The 20119-nt window shown below is 53.1% G+C and overlaps 2 protein-coding genes and 1 long non-coding RNA gene across 23 annotated transcripts in view; 1 reads left to right on the forward strand and 2 right to left on the reverse strand.

Moving 5' to 3' along the window:
• Window positions 1-432: 432 nt before the first annotated feature.
• Window positions 433-10896, reverse strand: DDOST (dolichyl-diphosphooligosaccharide--protein glycosyltransferase non-catalytic subunit). The gene is given in 11 exon segments (NM_214188.1): window positions 433-841; window positions 920-1026; window positions 1111-1231; window positions 1846-1993; window positions 2257-2405; window positions 2658-2751; window positions 3017-3111; window positions 3235-3338; window positions 4076-4162; window positions 10381-10491; window positions 10725-10896. Coding segments are annotated over 11 exon segments (1320 nt in total). The 5' UTR covers window positions 10879-10896; the 3' UTR covers window positions 433-691.
• On the forward strand, window positions 1230-5062 carry LOC146402592 (uncharacterized). Its single transcript, XR_014807180.1, has 4 exons — window positions 1230-1403; window positions 1548-4182; window positions 4231-4477; window positions 4911-5062. It is a non-coding gene; the product is annotated as an uncharacterized LOC146402592 (long non-coding RNA).
• A 2152-nt stretch (window positions 10897-13048) lies between the features above and the next one.
• KIF17 (kinesin family member 17) overlaps window positions 13049-20119 on the reverse strand; it is a 55382-nt gene continuing 48311 nt past the window's right edge. For 7 of the 21 annotated variants that reach the window (XM_084963154.1, XM_084963149.1, XM_084963143.1 and 4 more), the window contains 4 exons: window positions 19351-19609; window positions 18188-18258; window positions 15157-15277; window positions 13049-13725 (listed from right to left, as the gene is read on the reverse strand). In XM_084963154.1, the coding sequence (XP_084819280.1) occupies window positions 13559-13725; window positions 15157-15277; window positions 18188-18258; window positions 19351-19609 (618 nt within the window). In that variant the 3' untranslated portion in view covers window positions 13049-13558. The remainder of the gene's footprint in view (window positions 13726-15156; window positions 15278-18187; window positions 18259-19350; window positions 19610-20119) is intronic. The other 14 variants (XM_084963158.1, XM_084963155.1, XM_084963150.1 and 11 more) reach the window with 5 other exon arrangements.

Below are 20119 nucleotides of genomic sequence, written 5' to 3' on the forward strand. Positions count from 1 at the left end.
CCCTTGTTAACCTTATTTTAGCCCTTGAGAAGTTTGGAAGCGCTGTCATTTCCTAGTCGAAAATACAGTCCAGTCTTAAGCAAAATTTTATTTACTTTTTTTCTTGCTTCTCAGGACTGCACCATAGCACATGGAAGTTCCCAGGCTAGGGGTCACATCGGAGCTACAGCTGCCTGCCTACATCACAGCCACTCAGGATCTGAGCCGTGTCTGCGACCTCCACCACAGTTCACGGCAACGCCAGATCCTCAACCCACTGAGCGAATCAAACCCGCAACCTCATGGTTGGCCTAGTCGGATTCGTTTCCACTGCGCCACAACAGGAACTCCTAAGCAAAATTTTTAAAAAGCCGCTTACTATGAAAAAAATCCACTCACTTCCCAATGGCATCCCCACCATCGACAGAGTACCACAGGGGCCAGATGAAATCTGAGGGTGATGTTTTTCTTTTATTTTAGAAATCAGTTGACTTTACATATGAAAAAATACCACTCAGCATTCAAGGTGGAAAAACTTAGAAATTATTCCTAACCACCCCCCTGGTACTCATCTTGCATCTCCCACTGAGGTAAGCTGTGCCATTGTCCGTGGCTTTAAAAACAAACAAAGCCCACCATAAAGGGGGGGGAGGCAAGCCTATAAAAACCCTCCCTGTGTGTTGTAAGGAGTCCTGGGGCCCGGCCCGGCCCCTCAGTCAGACTTCTCCTTCTCCTTCATGTGCAAGAAGACGACGCTGAAGATGAAGAGCCCGACCATCATGGAGAAGGCGCTGGCGTAGTAGGGGTAAGCCGAGGGGATGAAGCGCTCGTACTGCGTGTGCTGCAGGGGCCGCACGGACACCTGCGACAGGACAGCGGTGGCAGGCCCTGGCCGCGCAGGGGCCCCGGCGGGGCGCGGGCAGGCTGCAGGCCGGCTTACCTGAGTGGAGGAGTACAGGTGCGTGTAGCCCAGCCGGTTGTAGTCCACTTTGAACTGGAACACGCCGTACACGTCCGGCAACTTGAACTGGACGCTGTACTTGCCGCCTGGGGAAGGGCCGAGACATGTCAGCAGGAGGGGCCTGGCTCCCCGGGGCTGTGTCCTGTGTCTCTCGCAAGAACCGCGTTTACCTTTCCTCTTCAAGAAGGTCCTCACGAAAGGATCGATGCGGACAAACTCCAGCTGAATGTCGTCGCCATCAAAGGGGACCCATCTGCCCTCTGAGAGCTGCTCAATCACGATGCTGTACTCCTGAGACGAGAGGCTGCTCAGCCAGGGGTGGCCAGGGGTGGGCAGGGTGCTGCCACCCTCGGCCGCCCTGGATCCCCACTCATGAGGCTGGCAGGAGCCCCCGGGAGTTCTGGAAACCTGGGCAAGCCCCAGGCACCACCCCTGGACAGTGGCGGAGGACGTCATCCAACAGGTTAACCCCAACTCGCATCTACGCTCCTTTTACCAGCCTGTGGAAGTTTAGCACAAACCACATACCACCCCCTGCATGTGCTCTGGGGCATCTCTGCTTCTGCACTCGCCGTTCTCACCTCTCCCCACGTTCTCTTCCTGACAGGGGCATCCTAAGGACCTGCCGCCGCCATGGGTTTTCTCTTGGGAGCTGTGCTCCCAGCAGGCTGCTCGGCAGGGCCCCTCCCACCCTGCATCCCCACCCACACCCACACCCACACCTCCAGAAGGCTGCCTCTCAGGACGCGTGTTTACGTGCCAGGCTCTGCTCCTCCACTGACTCGTAGGGTGAAGAGGACCTATTCAGCCTTGTTTAGGCCCCACACACGAGTGGCGCTAAGTGCTTTTGAGCAGAATCAACTTGGACGAGACCCCAGGGCCCTCCCGCTCCCAGAAGCTCTTACGACTAGGTCAGTGACGGTGTAGGCGTTGGGTGGGGCTTTCTCGCCCACCCGATGGTGGGACACAGGCCCCACTCGGAGGACACCCTCCTCCTTGAACACCCAGCGGGAGAGGGCCACGGCGAGCTCATAGTTGCCTGTCTGGGGATACCTGCGGGAGGGAAATGGGGGAGGCTGCAGCAGCAGAGCCCACTTCTTTCCAAGGGCTCCTGGGGCTCCAAACCAATCTATCCACCAGGATCAACTAAACGCGCGCCTTTCTGCCTGGAGGCCGCACATAAAGTTCAAATAATTGCAAAGCACCGGAAGATACTCAGCCTTGGACACTTCTGGCTCAAAGGCTCCTTCCTCCCCAGGAGAGAGCTGGGTCTGCACAGACTCACCGCCCAGACCACCCTCAAGCCCCCCCACTACCTCTGGGAGCCAGGCGTGGCCTTCTGCACCGCGGAGTTGAAGAAGGCATCGCTGAAGAAGTCGAGGGAGCCGCTGAAGATGACACGGGCGTTGTTCCGGGCCTGCAGCCCCGCGATGAGCAGCGTGTTCTTCCCCACCGCGTGCGGGTACTGGGAGCAACGCGAGGCCGTCACCCAGGAGAGCCGGGGGCCAGGAGGACAGCAGCCAGGACCTGAACCACCCAGGTGCCCCCCCTGAAGGCAGGACGCGAGACCCCACTGCTGTGCCCTTGTCCGCGCCCTCCGTTTCTCATTTCATGGCCTCAGCCAACTGTGCTCCCCTGCTTGCTTGTCATTTTCAAATAAAAAGGGCTTTGCGCCCAGGCCCAAGCTGAGGGCCTCATGGCTGCAGAGGCCCCTCACCTGCGTGATGGGTTTATCTGGGAAGAAGGAGTAAGAGGTAGAAGAGCCGGTCAGGATGTCCAGCACCAAAGGATTGTCAGGATCAGCCACCATCCTGCAGAAGGAAAAAAGGACACCCAACTCTGACCCCAAGAACCGAGCCCGGTGCACTGGGGGTGAATCCTGCTTTCCAAGAGCCAGACACGGAGCTTTCCTCTTGGGGTCACAATGGAGTCTTGACTCAATGTCACATATTAACCTCATCCATGTCCTCTCGGGGAAGGAAAGCCCCCAAACAATCACAGGCTTGCACTGGTTTCCTGAAAAAGGAAGCGAGAGCCCTTCTTCCCCCAGCTTTCTGCCAGCCTCCCCCTGCTCACCCAACACCTCGGAAGAGGATGGGATTCAGAGATGACTTCCCGACGATGGTCGGGGCCTTCAGCAGGTTCTCAGTGTCGGCCACAATGAGCGTGTGCTGCATGAGCAGAGGGAAGAGGGGGCTCAGGAAAAGGCGCCTCAAGCCAGGAAGCCCCTCCCGGCTCCTCAGCTGAGCTTCGCCCTTAGGGTCTGAAACCGGGACGGTGACAGTCCTGATTACCTGGCCGAGGTCTGAGACATCATAGTTGTGATGGTCAATGACGGCCGTTTTCTCCTCGTCAAACTCAATCCCACACTCACTGCCCAGCTCGCGGAGAGGGTCACCTGCACAGACCCGTGAGATGCCTGTCTGAGCCCTTAAGGCAGGCCCTGGGCCAAGCAGTGTCGCTCATCCTGCGGCCCCAGGACTCCCTCTCTGCCAGTCATCCCCAGGGGCTGCGCAGCTCTGCCAGGCTGGGCTCAGCCCCTGCTGGACCCCTGGCAACAGCATGGTGTTCTGCCCACAGGGGTCAGAATCTGAACTGATAAAACCCTACCACAAATACACAGTGGGTTCTGCACAGAAACCTCCTTTGAAGCCAAATAACTACCTCAGGCAGTCCTGACCTGAATGAGCCTGATTTTACAAGACTTCTCTCTTCCTCATCATCACCCCACCAAGAACCCCACCGAAAGTGGTTCAAAAACCTGTCAACACGGGAAGAAATGAAATGACACTGGCCGAATGGTGTTAACTGGTGCAGCCAGACTTAAATCCATACTACTCTCCTCACACTGCTTCTATCTTTGAAAAGTTCAAAATAGGAAACGAATCATCTGTCAACACCCCCGCCTCCCCGACTTCTTTTAGTAAGAGAAGAGTCACCAAAAAAACACAACAGCCCTTAAAAAGGCCCACTTCTCATCCCATCAGCTCTGGCCACAGGGAAGCCCCACCGGCACCGGAGTCCCTCACTCACTGCTGGCTAAGGCCTCCCCAGGGAATGCCAATGCAAATGCCATCCATAAAGCTCCCTGGAGAACTGGCGGGAAACCACCAGAACTTCCCAGGTGAGACCTACCGATGTCTGAGCTGGCAGCTACCAGGACACTGCCTCCGCCGTCGATAAAGGTACTGATGGTCTCCACGTTGATATTTCCTCCAAAATCTGAAAGAATCACCAGACATGTGACCCGGAAGGTTCCCCTCACTGCTCCTCTGACGTGTGCAGAGAAGGTGACCAGCAGACCAGCCACGATCGATCACAGCACCCTCTGAGGCCCCAAACGAGGGGCCTTTACTGTACCTACCCTGACCCAGGGCAGTGCTCCATCCTCCCAGTGTGAAGACCCCAAAGGCTCAAATTCATAAACATTCAGAAGTACAAACCCCTACCAAGTACAGCTGTCTAGTTAGTCGTGTATATTTCAAGTCACACACAAACTATTCATATAGAAATGCTTGGAATTCCTGTTGTGGCTCAGTGGAAACAAATCGGACTAGTACCCATGAGGATGCGGGTTTGATCCCTGGCATCGATCAGTGGGTCGGGATCTGGTGTTGCCATGAGCTGTGGTGTAGGTCACAGACAAGGCTCAGATCCCGAGTTGCTGTGGTGTAGGCCAGCAGCTATAGCTCCAATTCGACCCCTAGTCTGGGAACTTCCATGTGCTGGGAGTATGGCCCTAAAAAGCAAAAGAAAAAGATGCCATAGAATAACTGGATCACACTGCTGTAGAGCAGAAACTGGCACAACATTGTAAATCAATACTTTTTTTTTTTTGTCTTTTTCTAGGGCCACACCCACAGCATATGGAGGTTCCCAGGCTAGGGATCTAATCAGAGCTGTAGCCGCCGGCCCACACCACAGCCACAGCTACGCAGGATCTGAGCTGCGTCCTCAACCTACACCACAGCTCATGGCAACACCGGATCCTTAACCCACTGAGCGAGGCCAGGGATCAAACCTGCAACCTCATGGTTCCTAGTCAGATTCGCTAACCACTTAACCATGACAGGAACTCCGAAAATCAACAATACTTTAATAAAAAAAGAAAGAAATGCTGTATTTTCCCACTCATACTTCATGAAACAATTTCATTCAAACTTTATCACCTGCACCTTTCACATCAGTATCTTTCTCTTCATTTGAGCCACTTCTGGGGTCACCTAACAGTTTGCCAGGGCCCCTCAATTTCACTTCCATCTCAGCTGTCTGAAAAGGAGCACTTTTGTGTGTGTGCATTTTCTTAGTTTATTTCTTACTAAATCACAACGTGATTTACCACGTTGTGAGGAAGCGCACTTGTGACCCTGAGGATGGTGCTGTCACTTGACACTAGTAATGACAGAAGAGATTTTCCCTGTTAACCCCACAGCTTCATGTGCACGACAGCCGTAACAGATCCTCTTCATGGACTGTCTGAAAGTGATCACCGAAGGGGCGCCTTCATTTCCCAAATCTGTCATTGCGAGACCTCACCTTTTTCTGGTCAATCAGCTGGCTCGAGTGATAGCCACAAGCACCCAGATTTGGCACTGAGTGGGGCTGTGCCAGGTTCAAGAGTCCTCCCCAAATGTGCCCTGGCATTCAGCAAAATGGAGAGAATGCTCGGTAGTTCACTTATTTATGAAATGAAAATCACTTCCTGTGTGCAGAGAAGAAAAAGTGCGTAGGGGGGCTGTAATATATGTACGCTGGTCGGGGCGGACCTTGGACAAGTGCGTTTGAGAAGGTGCCAGAGTGAGCCAGGCAGGTGGGGGCAATGAGAACGGCAGGCGGCGGGCACATCACCGGCCAGGAGCCCAAGGTGGCTCAGCTGGAGCGAGTGAAGGGGTGAGGCCAGGAGGTGGGTTCACACAGGCTCTGTAGGCCCCATGACCACAGTGGCCAATGGGGAGCAGCCTGGGAGGGTTTTGAGCAGGATACATATATTTTTTTTAGGGCCACACCTGTGGCATTTAGAAGTTCCCAGGCTAGGGGTCGAATCAGAGCTGTAGCCGCCGGGCCTTCACCACAGCCACAGCAATGCCAGATCTGAGCTGCGTCTGCGACCCACACCTCAGCTCACTGAGTGGGGCCAAGGATGAAACCCGCATCCTCACGGATACTAGTCTACTAGTCAGGTTTGTTTCTGCTGAGCCACAGTGGGAACTCCCAGGAGATACATCGTTAAAGGACTGTACTGGCAGCTAGTGAGGCAGCTAGGTGGGGAATCGGGTACAGGGGAAGAGGGCTGGGGCAGAGCGATGGGCTACGAGGCCACTTCCGTCACCCGGGAAGTGAAGAGTGGGGACTGGACCATGGACCATGGGAACCACAGCAGCGGCAGCAGCGGGGATGTGGGGTGTAGGGAGGTGAGGGGCAGGGGAGGTGAAGAGGGGAGGGCCTACACGCACCCTCTGAAGCCCATGCCAGCCAGATATGGGTGTGAAAGAGAGAGAGGCTGAGGACCGCCCCAAGATTTCTGGCCCCAGTGACTAGAAAGACGGAAATGCCATTTGCTGGGACTGTCTATTACAGCCACTGGGCAGTTAGCAATGAGTCCACAGTGTGACTTTGTAAAGATATGAATATAAGAAGAGCCCTCTTTTTTTTTTTTGGCTTTTTGCCTTTTCTAGGGCCGCTCCTGTGGCATATGGAGGTTCCCAGGCTAGGGGTCAAATCGGAGCTGTAGCCGCCGTCCTACGCCAGAGCCACAGCAACGCAGGATCCAAGCCACATCTGCGACCTACACCACAGCTCACGGCAACACCGGATCCTTAACCCACTGAGCAAGGCCAGGGATCGAACCCGCAACCTCATGGTTCCTAGTCGGATTCGTTACCACTGCACCACGACGGGAACTCCAATAGCCCTCTTTTCTGAAAAGAAAAAAAATAAAAGCACCTTCCCATCTCTTTGGGTGTAAACAGAACATCCTGTGTGGGGACAGCCTCTCACAGCACACTAAGCCATCCAGCCCACTCCGGAGTACAGAGAGACCAGGCAGGTTCTTAGATGATGCAAAGACAGCTTCTCAGCACAGACAGCAGTTCGCACCCCGGGTGATTTGCCACCCAGGGTGGTGTCTCAAGACATTTCTGGTCACAGAGCAGAGGTGACTACTGGTATCTTGTGGGTAGAGGCTCAGGAAGCTACTCTGCCCAGGACAGCCTTGCAGTACAGAACTAACCAGCCCAAAATGTCAAAAGTGTTGCTGGTGAAACTCTTGGATGGAAACACAGGCTATGAAGCTGAGCTACCCGGCTTAAATCCAGGCAGTCCCTTCCCCTTTCTGAGCCCATTTCCCCATCTATTAATAAGCACCCAGCTTTTCCCAGGTGCAGAGGGTGGGCTAAGGGTCCTCCTCCTATAGCCACTACTGCATGTGATGTGGGAGCTTCCAGATCCCAGAAAAGGCAAGGAACCCACCCATCCATGGAAGCCTGGCGGGCGTCCTCACACCCGAGGGCTACGGTGGTCCAGGTACCACAGAAGGGCCCTCAGGGTGGGGGCCAAACCCCTACCATGAAGCCCCCACTCAGCACATACTGGCCTTCTCCCTGGGGTGCCCAAGAGGGTTTGCTGCTAAAGTGTTCCCTACATCACTAAGGGCAAAGGTGGCAGCAGTGATGTGGGGCTTCAAATAATGATGAATCTCAGAGACATGTCATTCCCTCTGCAATTATTCTTCCAGCTTTCTCCAGCAAAGAGAACGGTCACAATGTGACACTGGTCTTAACGCCTCACCTCCTCTTTTAAGAGGACATCTCCCTTTGTGGCTCGGCAATTAATGACCCTAACTAGGATCATGAGGATGCAGGTTCAATCCCTGGGCTTGCTCAGTGGGTTGGGGATCTAGCATTGCTGTGAGCTGTGGTGTAGGTCGCAGATGCGGCTTGGATCCTTGGATCCTCATGGCTGTGGCTGTGGCATAGGCCAGCAGCTGCAGCTCCAAGCCAATTCGACCCCTAGCCTGGGAATTTCTATATGCCAAGGGTGTGGCCCTAAAAAGCAAACAAAAAAAGACATCTCAGGCCCGAAGCCTTCTGCAGGCAGCACTGCATTCATTCTATTTACCGTTATCTGCTACTGAAAGCAAGCGATGGTGCTGGCATTCCATTTTCGGTGGTGATAATGGGTCCATTACTGGTTTCCTTTTAAACTTATTGTCATTTTCTTTTAAGTGGGTCAATTTGAAGAAAAATATTAGCACAAAAGATACAGAATAAGGTAAAAATCATGAAGGAGGTACAAAAATGAGAAAGACGTGTGAATTGTTTCAGGCTCTACCATTTCTCCCACCAACAACAGTCCACCTCGGCCTCCGCCGCTAGTGACAGTCCTGGGCTGCCTCCAGAGCACAGCTTGGACAGTCAGTCCCTCTACTCCATCCTGGACATCCCGACACATGGTTTGGGAACTCATTTCAAGTCTTTATTTTTATTTCCTCAAAGTCAGACTGAAAGATTCCTGGAGCGCAGGCTCTCAGTCTGTTCAGTACTGATTTCAGAATGCCAACACGGCAGCAACCTGGAAAATGCCAATCAACCTGCTAAAGGCTCCATTTGCCTGCCTAGTGACTTGAAGATTTTAACCGATACAATATAAGGTCACATCCACCCAATGGCACTGGCCTCCAAAAAGTCCGTTCCAAAGACAGGGGACTTGGGGTTCCCTGATGGGAACTAAGGGAAAAATACATCAGGGATTTGGCGGGGCCCAATGTCCCACAAATTACAGAGAATAAAATAGATACACAATAAAGAGAAAGACTTCCTAAGCTTCAGCAATTGAAGGAAGTGATAACAGTCCTTACCCCACGCATGGACAATGTGTGTACTCTGAGAAAAAAATAAAATCAAAACCACTACAGAAGAGGGAGTTCCTGTTGTGGCTCAGCGGTTAGCAAACCCGACTAGCATCCAAGAGGACAAGGGTTCGATCCCTGGCCTCGCTCAGTGGGTTAAAGATCCGGAGTTGCCGTGAGCTCTGATGTAGGCTGCAGACTTGGCACAAATCGTGCGTTGCTGTGGCATAGGCCAGCGGCTACAGCTCCGGTTGGACCCCTAGCCTGGGAACCTCCATATGCCACAGATGCAGTGCTAAAGAGACAAAAAAAAGACAAAAAAGACAAAAAAAAAAAAAAAAAAAAAAAACCCACTAAAGAGAACAACTAGAATGCTCACCAAAACAGCACAAGGAGTTCCCATCGTGGCTCAGTGGTTAACGAATCCAACTAGGAACCATGAGGTTGCGGGTTCCATCCCTGGCCTTGCTCAGTGGGTTAAGGATCTGGCATTGTTGTGAGCTGTGGTGTAGGTTTCAGACGTGGCTCGGATCCTGCGTTGCTGTGGCTCTGGTGTAGGCCGGTGGCTACAGTTCCGATTAGACCCCTAGCCTGGGAACCTCCATATGCCACGGGAGTGGCCCTAGAAAATAGGCAAAAAGACAAGACAAGAAAAAAAAAAAAAAAAAAAAGCACAGCAAAAGAGGAACAGACCAAGGAACTGGGGATATTTAGTCTGAAGAAGAAACAAGAGAATAAGCCATGATTAGGCAAAGGCTATGGCTATAAACAAAATAAGCATTAGACCTATTCTCTAAGGCCCTGGGGAGTATAAGAAACCCTTTCCCTCCCCTCTCACCCACCCAAATAAACACAGCGAGGCGGGATAGGGGGGTTCTCTTGTGGTGCAGCATGTTAAGGATCCCATACTTCCACTGCACTATGGTGCAGGTTCAATCTGCGATCCCTGGCCTGGGCACTTCCACATACCACAGGAGCAGCCAAAAACAAAAACAAAAACAAAAACAGCGGGAAGTGGGAGAAAAACTTCAGCTTAATATAAGAACTTCTTAACAGAGTATCCAGTGGTGGAGCAGGCTGCCTCATAAGAGAGTGAGCTCTCTCACAGCAATGTCAATGGAAAAATCTGGTGAAGATGTTCATTCCACTCAACAACTAGCCCAGCCCTGGACAAAACCCCACAGCCTCAAATAGGAGGTTGCACTAGATAATCACTAAAGGTTCTTTTCAGCCTAAGATCCCATCTGAATTCTTAGAATCAAGTTACCACCAACTTATCTCTTTACAGCAAATCCCATTTAGAACATGCCCTTTCCTCTTTCCACACAGGCAGAGTCCTTTAACAGCGAAAACTCCCTTCTCAGAGTAGCAGAGCAGGGAGTTCTACGATCTGCAACAACACGTGATTCCACAATCCTCAGCTGTATCTTTCGAGAAAGAGATGTCCTCTCCTAAGCCCAGGTTAGAAGTTAACACTTTCTCCTCTCTGGTAGCAGCAGCGCCCAGGTCTGGTTACCCATCCCATCCCAGAAGATGCCCAAGGTCCAGTCCTGGGCCTCGAACCCCAGTTCTGAGAACGACTCGCAGCCCTTACCTTCTACCGAAGGTGAAAAGACGATGAGATTGTCATAGAGGAACTCTCCGTACTTAATGAGGGACAGGCTGGGGTCATCTGCGGTCTTGAATGTGAGTACGAAGCCCCGATCTGCAAAAGAAAACAGAGAGCTGAGGCAGACGGGTCGCAAAGGTAAACCACTGCCGCAAAAAACATGAGCGTGCTCCCCCACACCCTCCCTCCCGCCCCACTAGCGGCAGGTCAGACTCGGGCGGCCAGCTCGTGGAAAACCAGGGGGAAGGAGGGTGGCCAGCGTCCTCGGGCTTGGGTACCTTTCCATCCCCAGACTTTCCACCTGCCACCGCCTCGGGCCCCAATCTCACCCTTTAGGCTCCGGAAGAAAAGTGAATGCGTCTCCCGCAGGTTGAGGTTGTCCAGAAGCACTAAGGTACGGGGACCGCTGGCGCCGACCAGGCCAAGCAAGGGAAGCAGCAGCCACAAGAGCGACCAAGCACGGGCCGCGGCGCCGAGCTCCATCTTCCTACTTCTGCCAAAGAACCCAAGCACCTGGACACCGGAAATGCCCCTTCCACGGTCGCCCAATCGCAGCTCTTGGTAGTGAAGTACCACCGGAAGTGATCCTTGTACGCCGGGGCTGGGCCTATGGAGCTGCTGCTCGGACAGCGAGTGGAGGGGTGCAAGGCCGGAAGTGCCCAGTAGGAGGTGGGTTCTCCGAGTGCTATTGGCGGAAGGGGCGCGCGGGTCCGCCCCCCCGAAAAGAAAAGGCTCAATCCTAGAGAGACAGCTCTGCTGCCGTGGCCAATCAACAGAGTCGAGAGCCCTTTGGCTCCGCCCACCCTGGCCTCCTTCGGGAGCCCAGAGCCCGCTTCCCGCCGAGTTTGGGCCGGATCCCGCCTCTTCATCCTATTGGCCCAGGTCTGGGCCCAAGCGTTCTGGAGCGGTGGCTGGCCCACCGCGGGCCACCTCCTCGGTCTTCACTGGCCCAGGACTAGGAGCCATGCCCCACCTCCACTATCTCCAGGAAGGTAGTGGCTGGAAAAAGTTCAGCCACTGGGGGATGGGGGAACTTTGTCCCGCTGCTCACCGGGCCTTGGCACTAGCCTGTCCTACCCAGCCCGGTGGCGTACGCTGGAGGCAGTCTGGCAGATTGCTCTAGCTCAGTTCATCTCCAAGCCCCATGTCTCACTAGGCCTGTTATCTGGACATTTCACTTTGTCTCCAGGCCACGGTCCTAGGCCGGCAATAGAAATGGCGAGGCCCACCTCTGGGACAGCCTAGGCTCTTGGGAGGACTAGGGCGAGTTTTGAAGCGCTTAATGCAGAGTCAGGCTGAGCCTCTACTCAGCACTGCTGGCTCCCATTCCTTCTAAACTGACACAGGGGCCTCCAGCTCACTGCCTCAGTACCACCATGGGTCTAAATAAAAGCTACCACAAGTATCTCCAAGACTTCAACTATTCTCAGTGTTCCAACCACGATCCTGGGGCAGATGACGAAGGTAACTGTGGAGAAAGAAGGCAGCCATCCTTTTCTGACCTTTTACACTGGTCCACCAAGCCAAGAACATCAAAACCTCCCTCTGTGCATCTCCTTAATGGATTCTACCTCTATCCCCACTGGCTGCCCCTAACTCCTGCCCTGCAGCCCAGCCCTCCTGCCTTTCTGCACACGATGCCACATCAATCTACCTCTAGCTCAGAGCTGGCTGAACAGTTTCCACCTAAACTCATCTTGGCAGCCTTACCCTCTCTGTCCCTGCTCAGGGACTTCCATGGAACAGGTCTCCTCCTTTCATATACCCTGAGCTTCCCCACCTCCTGCCCTTTGTTCATGCAGCCTCTTCTCCCAGGAACCCTCTCCCCACATTCCCGCCTTAAGCCCGGGATCATCTTAGATTTTACGGTAGTCCCATGCTGCTCCCTTCACAAGGGCACACTGTTCCCCATAAAGAACTGATCTTGGGACCTCTCACTCCAAAGTATGCACTGGCCTGCCTCCCCTTAGACTGATCTCCGAAGTTACCTAGCACCCTCCATCCCAGTTTCTCCAGGGCCTGAGCTCCTTGGCCCAGCATGTGGCTTGTGGCAGGTACCACAGTAATTAATACAAAATTCTGCGGGAAGGACAGAGGACGACTAACACAGAGCACCTGCTACGTACCGGGAACATTATACACTATCTCATTTAACTGTCACAGTAACCCTATGAGGTCAGTATTATCCCCATTTCACAGACAAGGCTCAGGGTGAAATGAGCCTTAGTACAGCTCCAAAGGCCAGGCCTTTCCCCTCAGACTGTGGGCCCCTCCCACAGGGCAGGCCTTGGGTACAAGGGGCAAGGAGCTAGGTATGTGGCTTGGATTCATTTCTGGCCATGTTAGGACACACAGTTCCAGCACAGTCCCTGGGGGCTATCAAGACCTGAGTCTCTGGGGGTCAGCAAAGTATGGCTTCTATTCTCCAAAACAGGGTCTCTGCTTTCCTGGGTCACAGATCCTTTAAGAATCTAACAACAGCTCAGATGCTCTCCCCAGAAAAAAATACACCTGTACTCACAATTACAGGGAGTTGCAGAGACCCTGGGGCCTGCAGGTAATTAAGAACCCCTGCTCCAGAGAGCTTCTCCATGAAGGGCAGGCAGTGGCTGCGAGGGGCCCCAGGGATGCTGTCAGGATCAGAGAAGGGGAGTCCACGGGTAAAAGGCAGTTTATTGGGGCAGCTCAATGTGAAGTGGCCTTCTCTGGGCAGACCAGCTGGGAGCGGGCAGTACAGAACAGTTGCTCCAGGACTCATCCTGTGCCCATTCCACCAGGCTTCCCGCCACGTGGGGCCTAGTGGACTGAGGCACCGATTTCAAAAGCCAAGATGTCGAGCTTGTTCCAGATGGAAGTGGCTGCCCGCTCTGTTGGGCTGCTGGTGAAGGCCTTAAGGCAGGTGCTGAGGTTTCTGCGCCCATCGAGGCCCAGAACAACACTGGTGGGCAGCTGGAAACACTGACAAGGCGTGGAGAGCCAGAGCCCGGGGCAGAGAAGGTGCTTTTGGTAGCGGTGAAGGGAATGTGTCTTCCCAGGGCAAAGGCCCCCTCAGGTGCCCGGGTCACGGCCAGGGGCAGGTGGGAGGAGGCCTGGTGGGGGCTGCCCTGGGAGGGCCTGGCAGTCACATGGAAGCCCACAGGCAGGGCAGCCGCAGGCAGTGTGTTCACAGGAGCTCGTTGCCGAAGCTGCTTTTGCTTTTCTTACGCTTGGCCTTGGTGAAGGGGATATCGAGGGACTCAAGGCGGAAGGGCCGAGGCTGGGGCATTTCTGGGGCCTGGGCGGGCAGGATGGCATAGCTGTTGCCGAGACCTGGCGGCGAGCTGTGATGCGCTGTGGAGAAGATGGACAGAAGCGCTGTAAGCCAGGAGTGCAGGGGATGGAGAGGAAAGACTGGGGCAGGGGGTGTGCAGAGTTGGCCCACCCCCTACCCTGCCAGAGGCTGGGACCCCAAGCTCTGAAAAATCTGCTCTGGTTGAATCCTCAGACCCAGCACTGCATCTGCACCCAAAGGGTCTGGGCTGGGAGTACAGGGTTTTCACGCCTCAGGCCGAGGCAGCCAGGGATATCCAGACAGAGGAGCCTGGGTTCAAAGCCCAGCTCCACCACTTCCTGGAAGTATAAGCTTGGGGAGCTGCTTCTCTTCACTGAGCCTCAGTTTCCTCATCAGCAACATGGGTGCAATGCCAAATTTGTTTCTTTCCCGTACAGTTTTTCCCACCTTTTTGTTTGTTGTGTTTTTTAGGGCTGCACCTGTGGCATGTGGAAGTTCCCAGGCTAGAGGTCAAATAGGAGTTACAGCCACTGGCCTACGCCACAGCCACAACCATGTGTGAGGCAAGCCACGTCTGCAACCAACACCACAGCTCATGGCAACGTGGATCTTTAACCCAAGGAGTGAGGAGAGGGATCAAATTCGCATCCTCATGGATCCCAGTCGGGTTTGTTAAGCGCTGAGCCATGAAGGGAACTCCCTTCCCACCTTATTTCTAAACTCTACCTATTGTGTATTTTAAATAACCCAACTATAAAACTAAATTTGCTTTTTATTGTTATCTTACTGGAAGCTCTGTGGTCTTTTAGTTTCACTTTTTTGCACCCGCAGCATATGGAAGTTCCCAGGCCAGGGACTGAATCCGAGCCACAGCTGTGACCTAGGCTGCAGCCATGGCAACACCAGATCCTTTAACCCACTGTTCCCCACTGAGGATCAAACCTGCGCCTCCTCATGGACCCAAGCCACTGCAGTCAGATTCTTAACCCACTGCACCACAGTAGGAACTCCTTATTTTAGTTTTGAAAGCAGAAGACCAAAGTGATTCTCAAGTCTTGCTTGTAAAAGTGTTTTGCTTCTGTGGCCCTGTTTGCCCCACCCCCACCCCAGCTCAATGGGAAAGTGACAAGCCTGGCATCTGAGGAAGCGGGTGAGTAAATGGGCCAGTCCTGGGCAACCCCATGCCAGGCCAAGCCCTGTGCCGTCAGGGGAGACACAGGAGCTGCTCAGCGCCTCTCCCCCAGCAGATGGGGTAGAGGAAAGGGGAGGCTGATGTCCCAGGCCCTGGGCTGGGCCGTTTCCCCACCTTGTCTCACCTGGTCCTGAGAAGGTGAGTCCCCCCACTAGTTGTAGCTGAGGAAACTGAGGCTCAGAGTGGAAAAGGGGTTTCTGACCTCGGCCTGTGTGATTCCAAATCTATCCCAGTTGGCAGAGGGCTGGGAAGGGGCTGGGGGAGGTGCTGGAGGACAGGACATGGGTGGGGAGCTCACTGAGGCTCTTCATGGGATCCGTGCTGAGGATCTGGCTGGCCCGCTTGGACCTGAAGTAGTTACTGGCAATATTTTCACTGTCACTCCGACTGAGCATCAGCCTGTAGCGGTCTTCTTCCTGCTGAGATTCCAAATCCTCACAGGTCAAGACCCCTTGTTTGTGCAATTCTCATCTGGGCCCTCACCCAGGGTCACTGCCCACTGCGCACGCTAGCGTGCCTGCTTCAGACCCCAGACTCCTGCCGTGGGATCCAGGCCACGCAGGGCAGGAGAGTGAGAGTCTCCAGCCAAGCCTACACACACCACTCCCAAACCCCACCCTCACCTTCCTTAGGATGGGAAGGGCCTTGTTCCTCCTGCAAAGCTCTGAACAAGGTATCCTGCCAGGTCCCTCAAGGACTGGGGTGATGCTACACACCCCAAACCTATCACGATGTGTTCAAGGAACAGGTAATACAGTACTCAGCTCACGAGCACATTAATGATCATTAGAACATTTTTACACCAACAACTGTTATTTTTCACTGCTATAGTGGACTTGTTCCTTCGCCTGAATCTTTTTCTTCACGGAATTACCCTTCTCCCACTTGACATGGTCCTGGTGGGGTGATCATTCATGGTACCGTGATAGTACCACTCCCACCGGCCCATCCCCTTGCTGGACATGAGACCCAGACTGGGCCAATCACAGAATTATATCTTCTGGACATAGTCATTGGTCCAAGAGTTGGCCCATGACCTAGGCAGAGCCAATCAGAATCTAGCCACAGGAGTTCCCGTCATGGCTCAGTGGTTAACGAATCTGACTAGGAACCATGAAGTTGCGGGTTCGATCCCTGGCCTTGCTCAGTGGGTTAAGGATCTGGTGTTGCCATGAGCTGTGGTGAAGGGTGCAGACACGGCTTGGATCTGGTGTTGCTGTGACTCTGGCGTAGGCTGGCAGCGGTAGCTCTGATTGGACTCCTAGCCTGGGAACCTCCATATGCCACAGGAGCGGCCCTAGAAAAGGCAAAAAGACAAAAAAAAAAAAAAAAAAAAAAAAGAATCTTGCCACAAGCATAGGTTAAAAGATGCTCTAGGAGACCAGGCCTCTCTTGCCACTGAATCACCAATTGCTAGCAGCTAGCAGCAATCTTTCCTGCCCCATGGAAGAAGCCTGCATGAGTCCAAAGCTAGGATTCCAAGCGGAGCAGAGCTAAGACATAAAGAAACACACAGAATCAGGGCTGTTTGAACCCCTAGATCCAGCCATGCCTGAAACTGGTACATTTAACATGAACCAATATATTCTCTACTTTGCTTATAATTGCTTTGGTTAGGTATCCGTCTCTTGAAATTAAAAGCATTCTAGGAGTTCCCATTGTGGCTCAGTGGTAACAAACCCGAGTAGTGTCCATGAGGATGGGGGTTTGATCCCTGGCCTCACTCAATGGGTTAAGCATCCTAGGTTGTTGTGGCTGTGACATGGGCCAGCTGCAGCTCTGATTCGAACCCCCTATCCTGGGAATGTCCATATGCAGCAGGTGTGGCCCTAAAAAGCAAAAAAAATAAAAAATAAAGGCATTCTAATATAACCCATTTGTAGCCCTAGGTTAAGAATTTTTTTTTCTTTGAAACAATTTTCCTTTTTTTTTTTTTTTTTTTTTTGGTACAAAGTTAAGCAATCAAAAGCAGCCAATAAGGAGTTCCCATTATGGTGCAGCAGAAATGAATCCAACTAGTATCCATGAGGCTGCAGGTTCGACCCCTGGCCTTGCTCAGCAGGTTGGGGATCCAGTGTTGACGTGAGCTATGGTTAGTTTACAGATGTGGCTCAGATCCCATGTTGCTGTGGCTGTGGCATATGCCGGCAGCTGTAGCTCCAATGTGACCCCTAGCCTGGGATCTTCCACATGCCATAGATGCAGCCCAAAAAGGACCAAAAAAAAAAAAAAAAAAAAGCAGCCAACCAGAGCTTTACACCAGCCTGAGTTGCTCAAGCAGAGAATGCTTGACTGTAATTAATCAACCTATGAGTGACCTCGTCATGACTGCAAAAGTATGTTCTGTGTAGGTTTTTGGAAATACCTACAATGGTTTGAGGCAGGGATCAGCAAATGACAGCCCTTGAGCCAAATCTGGCCCACAGACTGTTCTTGTGAAGTTTTGCTGGAACACAGACGTGCACATTCATTTACACGGTGTGTGTGGCTGGTTTTGTGCTTTGACGGCAGAGTTGAGGAACTGTGTCAGAGACCATGTGGCCCCGAAACCTAAAATACTTACTGTGTGGTGCTTTAGAGAAAATTTGCTGACCTCTGGTTTAAGGATATATTTCCTATTTCTCTCATAATACAAGATAAGGAAGATGTGAAAATAAAGTGACTTTAGAGTCCCAGTGACTGTTTATGGACTTGAGGACTCTTTTGGTCCAAGGGTGGCAGCTGGGGCCCAGGGGACAAGAACGAACCGCTTGGCCTCTGGGACTAAAGCTGAAGCTTCTGTCCTTCACCAGCAGGGTGTGCTGTCTTAAGCCCCTGCTTTCCCTCTTGTCTTTTTTTTTGTCTTTTGTCTTTTTTTGCCATTTCTTGGGCTGCTCCCATGGCATATGGAGGTTCCCAGGCTAGGGGTCGAATAGGAGCTGTAGCCACCGGCCTACACCAGAGCCACAGCAACGCAGGATCCGAGCCATGTCTGCGACCCACACCACAGCTCACAACAATGCCAGATCCTTAACCCACTGAGCAAGGCCAGGGATCGAACCCTCAACCTCATGGTTCCTAGTTGGATTCGTTAACCACTGAGCCACGACGGGAACCCCTCCCTCTTGTCTTTGTGACCACAATTACCTTTGAATGAGGGCCAGACGGGGTGGAGAATCTAGGTGCAAAGAGAGCTAACACAAAAAGAGTCCAGGCTGAGCCCCTGCTTTACTCCTTAAGGGGATGGAAGTAGAGCCCAGTTCCTATGGCATCACTGACCCACTGCGCCTTAGGGGTAAGCCGCCCAGCGCCAGCTTCCCTCTCCCCACTCTCTCTCCCAGAGCCCTTACCGTGCCTGGTTCGCCATTGTCCACTGCAGAGGTTTTGCGGGCTGGTCTGTTCTGTGGCCCTGTTGAAACTGCTATGAGAAAACACAAGCTGAGGTCATGCTGCCTGGAACAAGGGCCAGAGAGACAGGGGGTGGCTGTGGTGTTCTCCCTAGAGCCAGTGCTCAGGCTTGGAGCCGGGGGAGGACACCCTGCAGCTCAAGCAAGGGGATGGCTTTGGGAAACAGATAACAAGAGGGCTCAGACCAAAAAAGCCATTCCCCTGCCTCCAGGCAAGACAGCAAGTGGGGCAGGGAGAAAGGCTGCTGCTGCCTGCAGTCTGCTGGAAAGAGGGCGGCTAGAGTCTCAGCAGGGATGGTGCCAGAGATGTAGGCCCTGAATGGACACTCTCTGACCGGGGGGAGGCCAGAGGAGGCACCGTGGGAGGCAGGAGCCTGCTGCTCCCTGAATGGGCAGAGCCAGCGTTGTGACTAGAGAAGGGCCACTGCAAGCCTGACCCCGTTCTGAGACTCGGTGGAGGTTCGGAAGTGGGGAGGGGGCTCAAGATCATCTTATTCAACTCTTTCTTTGTGAAGATCTGGGAACCAAGGGCCAGAGAGGGACAGTGGCCATCATAAGGTCACACAGGCAGAAAGTGAACCAGGCCTGAAACTCTGAACGGCTGGTTTCTGTCCCTGGCCTACAGCTCACAGCTATGATTCTAACGCTGGGTAAAGTCACTTATGCTCTCTGAGATGCCTCATGTGCAAAACAGGTGTAATAATCTTTGTCCTTCACAGGGTCCTTGTAGGATGAAATAACGACAGTGGTGATCATGATAAGAAAATGTGCCAGGCACTTAAAGTGTGCCAGGTATGACTCCAAGGGTTTTGCATGTATTAACACATTTTAAGCCACCCAGCAATCTTTAACGAAGGTACTGTTATTCATCCCCATTTCACAGATGAGGACACTGAGTCCCAAAGAGCTCACACAGGGAATGATGGAGCCAGACTTCCAACCCACATCTGTCCAACTCCTAGGTCCCCAACGTGTAGGGTATCCTGGGTCACGTGTCTTCTGCACCCACAGCCAGCAGTGAGAGGCCCAGGGCCCCTTGTCAGCCTGCAGAAAAGCAAACTGTGGGGAAGGGATGGGACAGCCTCAGGGGCAACAAAGCTCCTGACCTACTGGGAGGCTGGTTTTGATGATCATGGGCTCGGGGATCTTCCAGAGGCCATTATCCTCATCCCAGCAGGACTCGCGCTTTATCTTCTCCAGGTTGCTATAGTTACAGTCCCTGCGAATCAGGGGCTGCACCTGCTCCAAGAGCTGCTGGAAGAGCATAAAGTCACGTTCCTGCCGACGGATGGTGGCCAAGTAATCGATCTTCTCAAGCTCAAACTCTGACTGCAGATCTTTGATCTCCACCTCTGCCGCCCGAAGCTGAAAACAAAGGATGATGAGCAGTGAGCAGGAAAGACACCAAGACCTCTTACCACCCACATGACTTCCATATCCACTCACCGACCCTCTGGCCAGATGCTCGCCCTCTGTTCACGGATCCACTCACCCATCCACCTGATTTCCACCATCTGTGCTGTCATCCTTCCATTGATTCAGTCACCTTCCTTCCCTCCTCTCTATTCAACTTACTTTTTCTTTTTATGGCCGCAACTGCAGCATACAAAATTCCTGGGCCAGGGGTCAAATCAGAGCCGCAGCTGCAGCCCACGCCACAGCCACAGCACCACTAGATCCAAGCCACATCTGCAACCTATATCACAGCTTGCAGCAATACCGGATCCTTAACCCACTGAGCCAGGCCAGGGATCGAATCTGCATCCTCACAGAGACAACATCAGGTCCTTAACCCACTGAGCCACAAGGGAAACTCCTCCACTCAATATTTAAATGAGCACCTACTGGGTCCAGAGCCCTGCAGAAAGCAGGAAG

This window comes from Sus scrofa, chromosome 6 (genome assembly GCF_054392235.1).
Source record: "Sus scrofa isolate SSC_HxYL_T2T_F1_AM1 chromosome 6, Sscrofa_HxYL_maternal_Yorkshire_Landrace_v2.0, whole genome shotgun sequence".
In the NCBI taxonomy this organism is placed as follows: Eukaryota; Metazoa; Chordata; class Mammalia; order Artiodactyla; family Suidae; genus Sus; species Sus scrofa.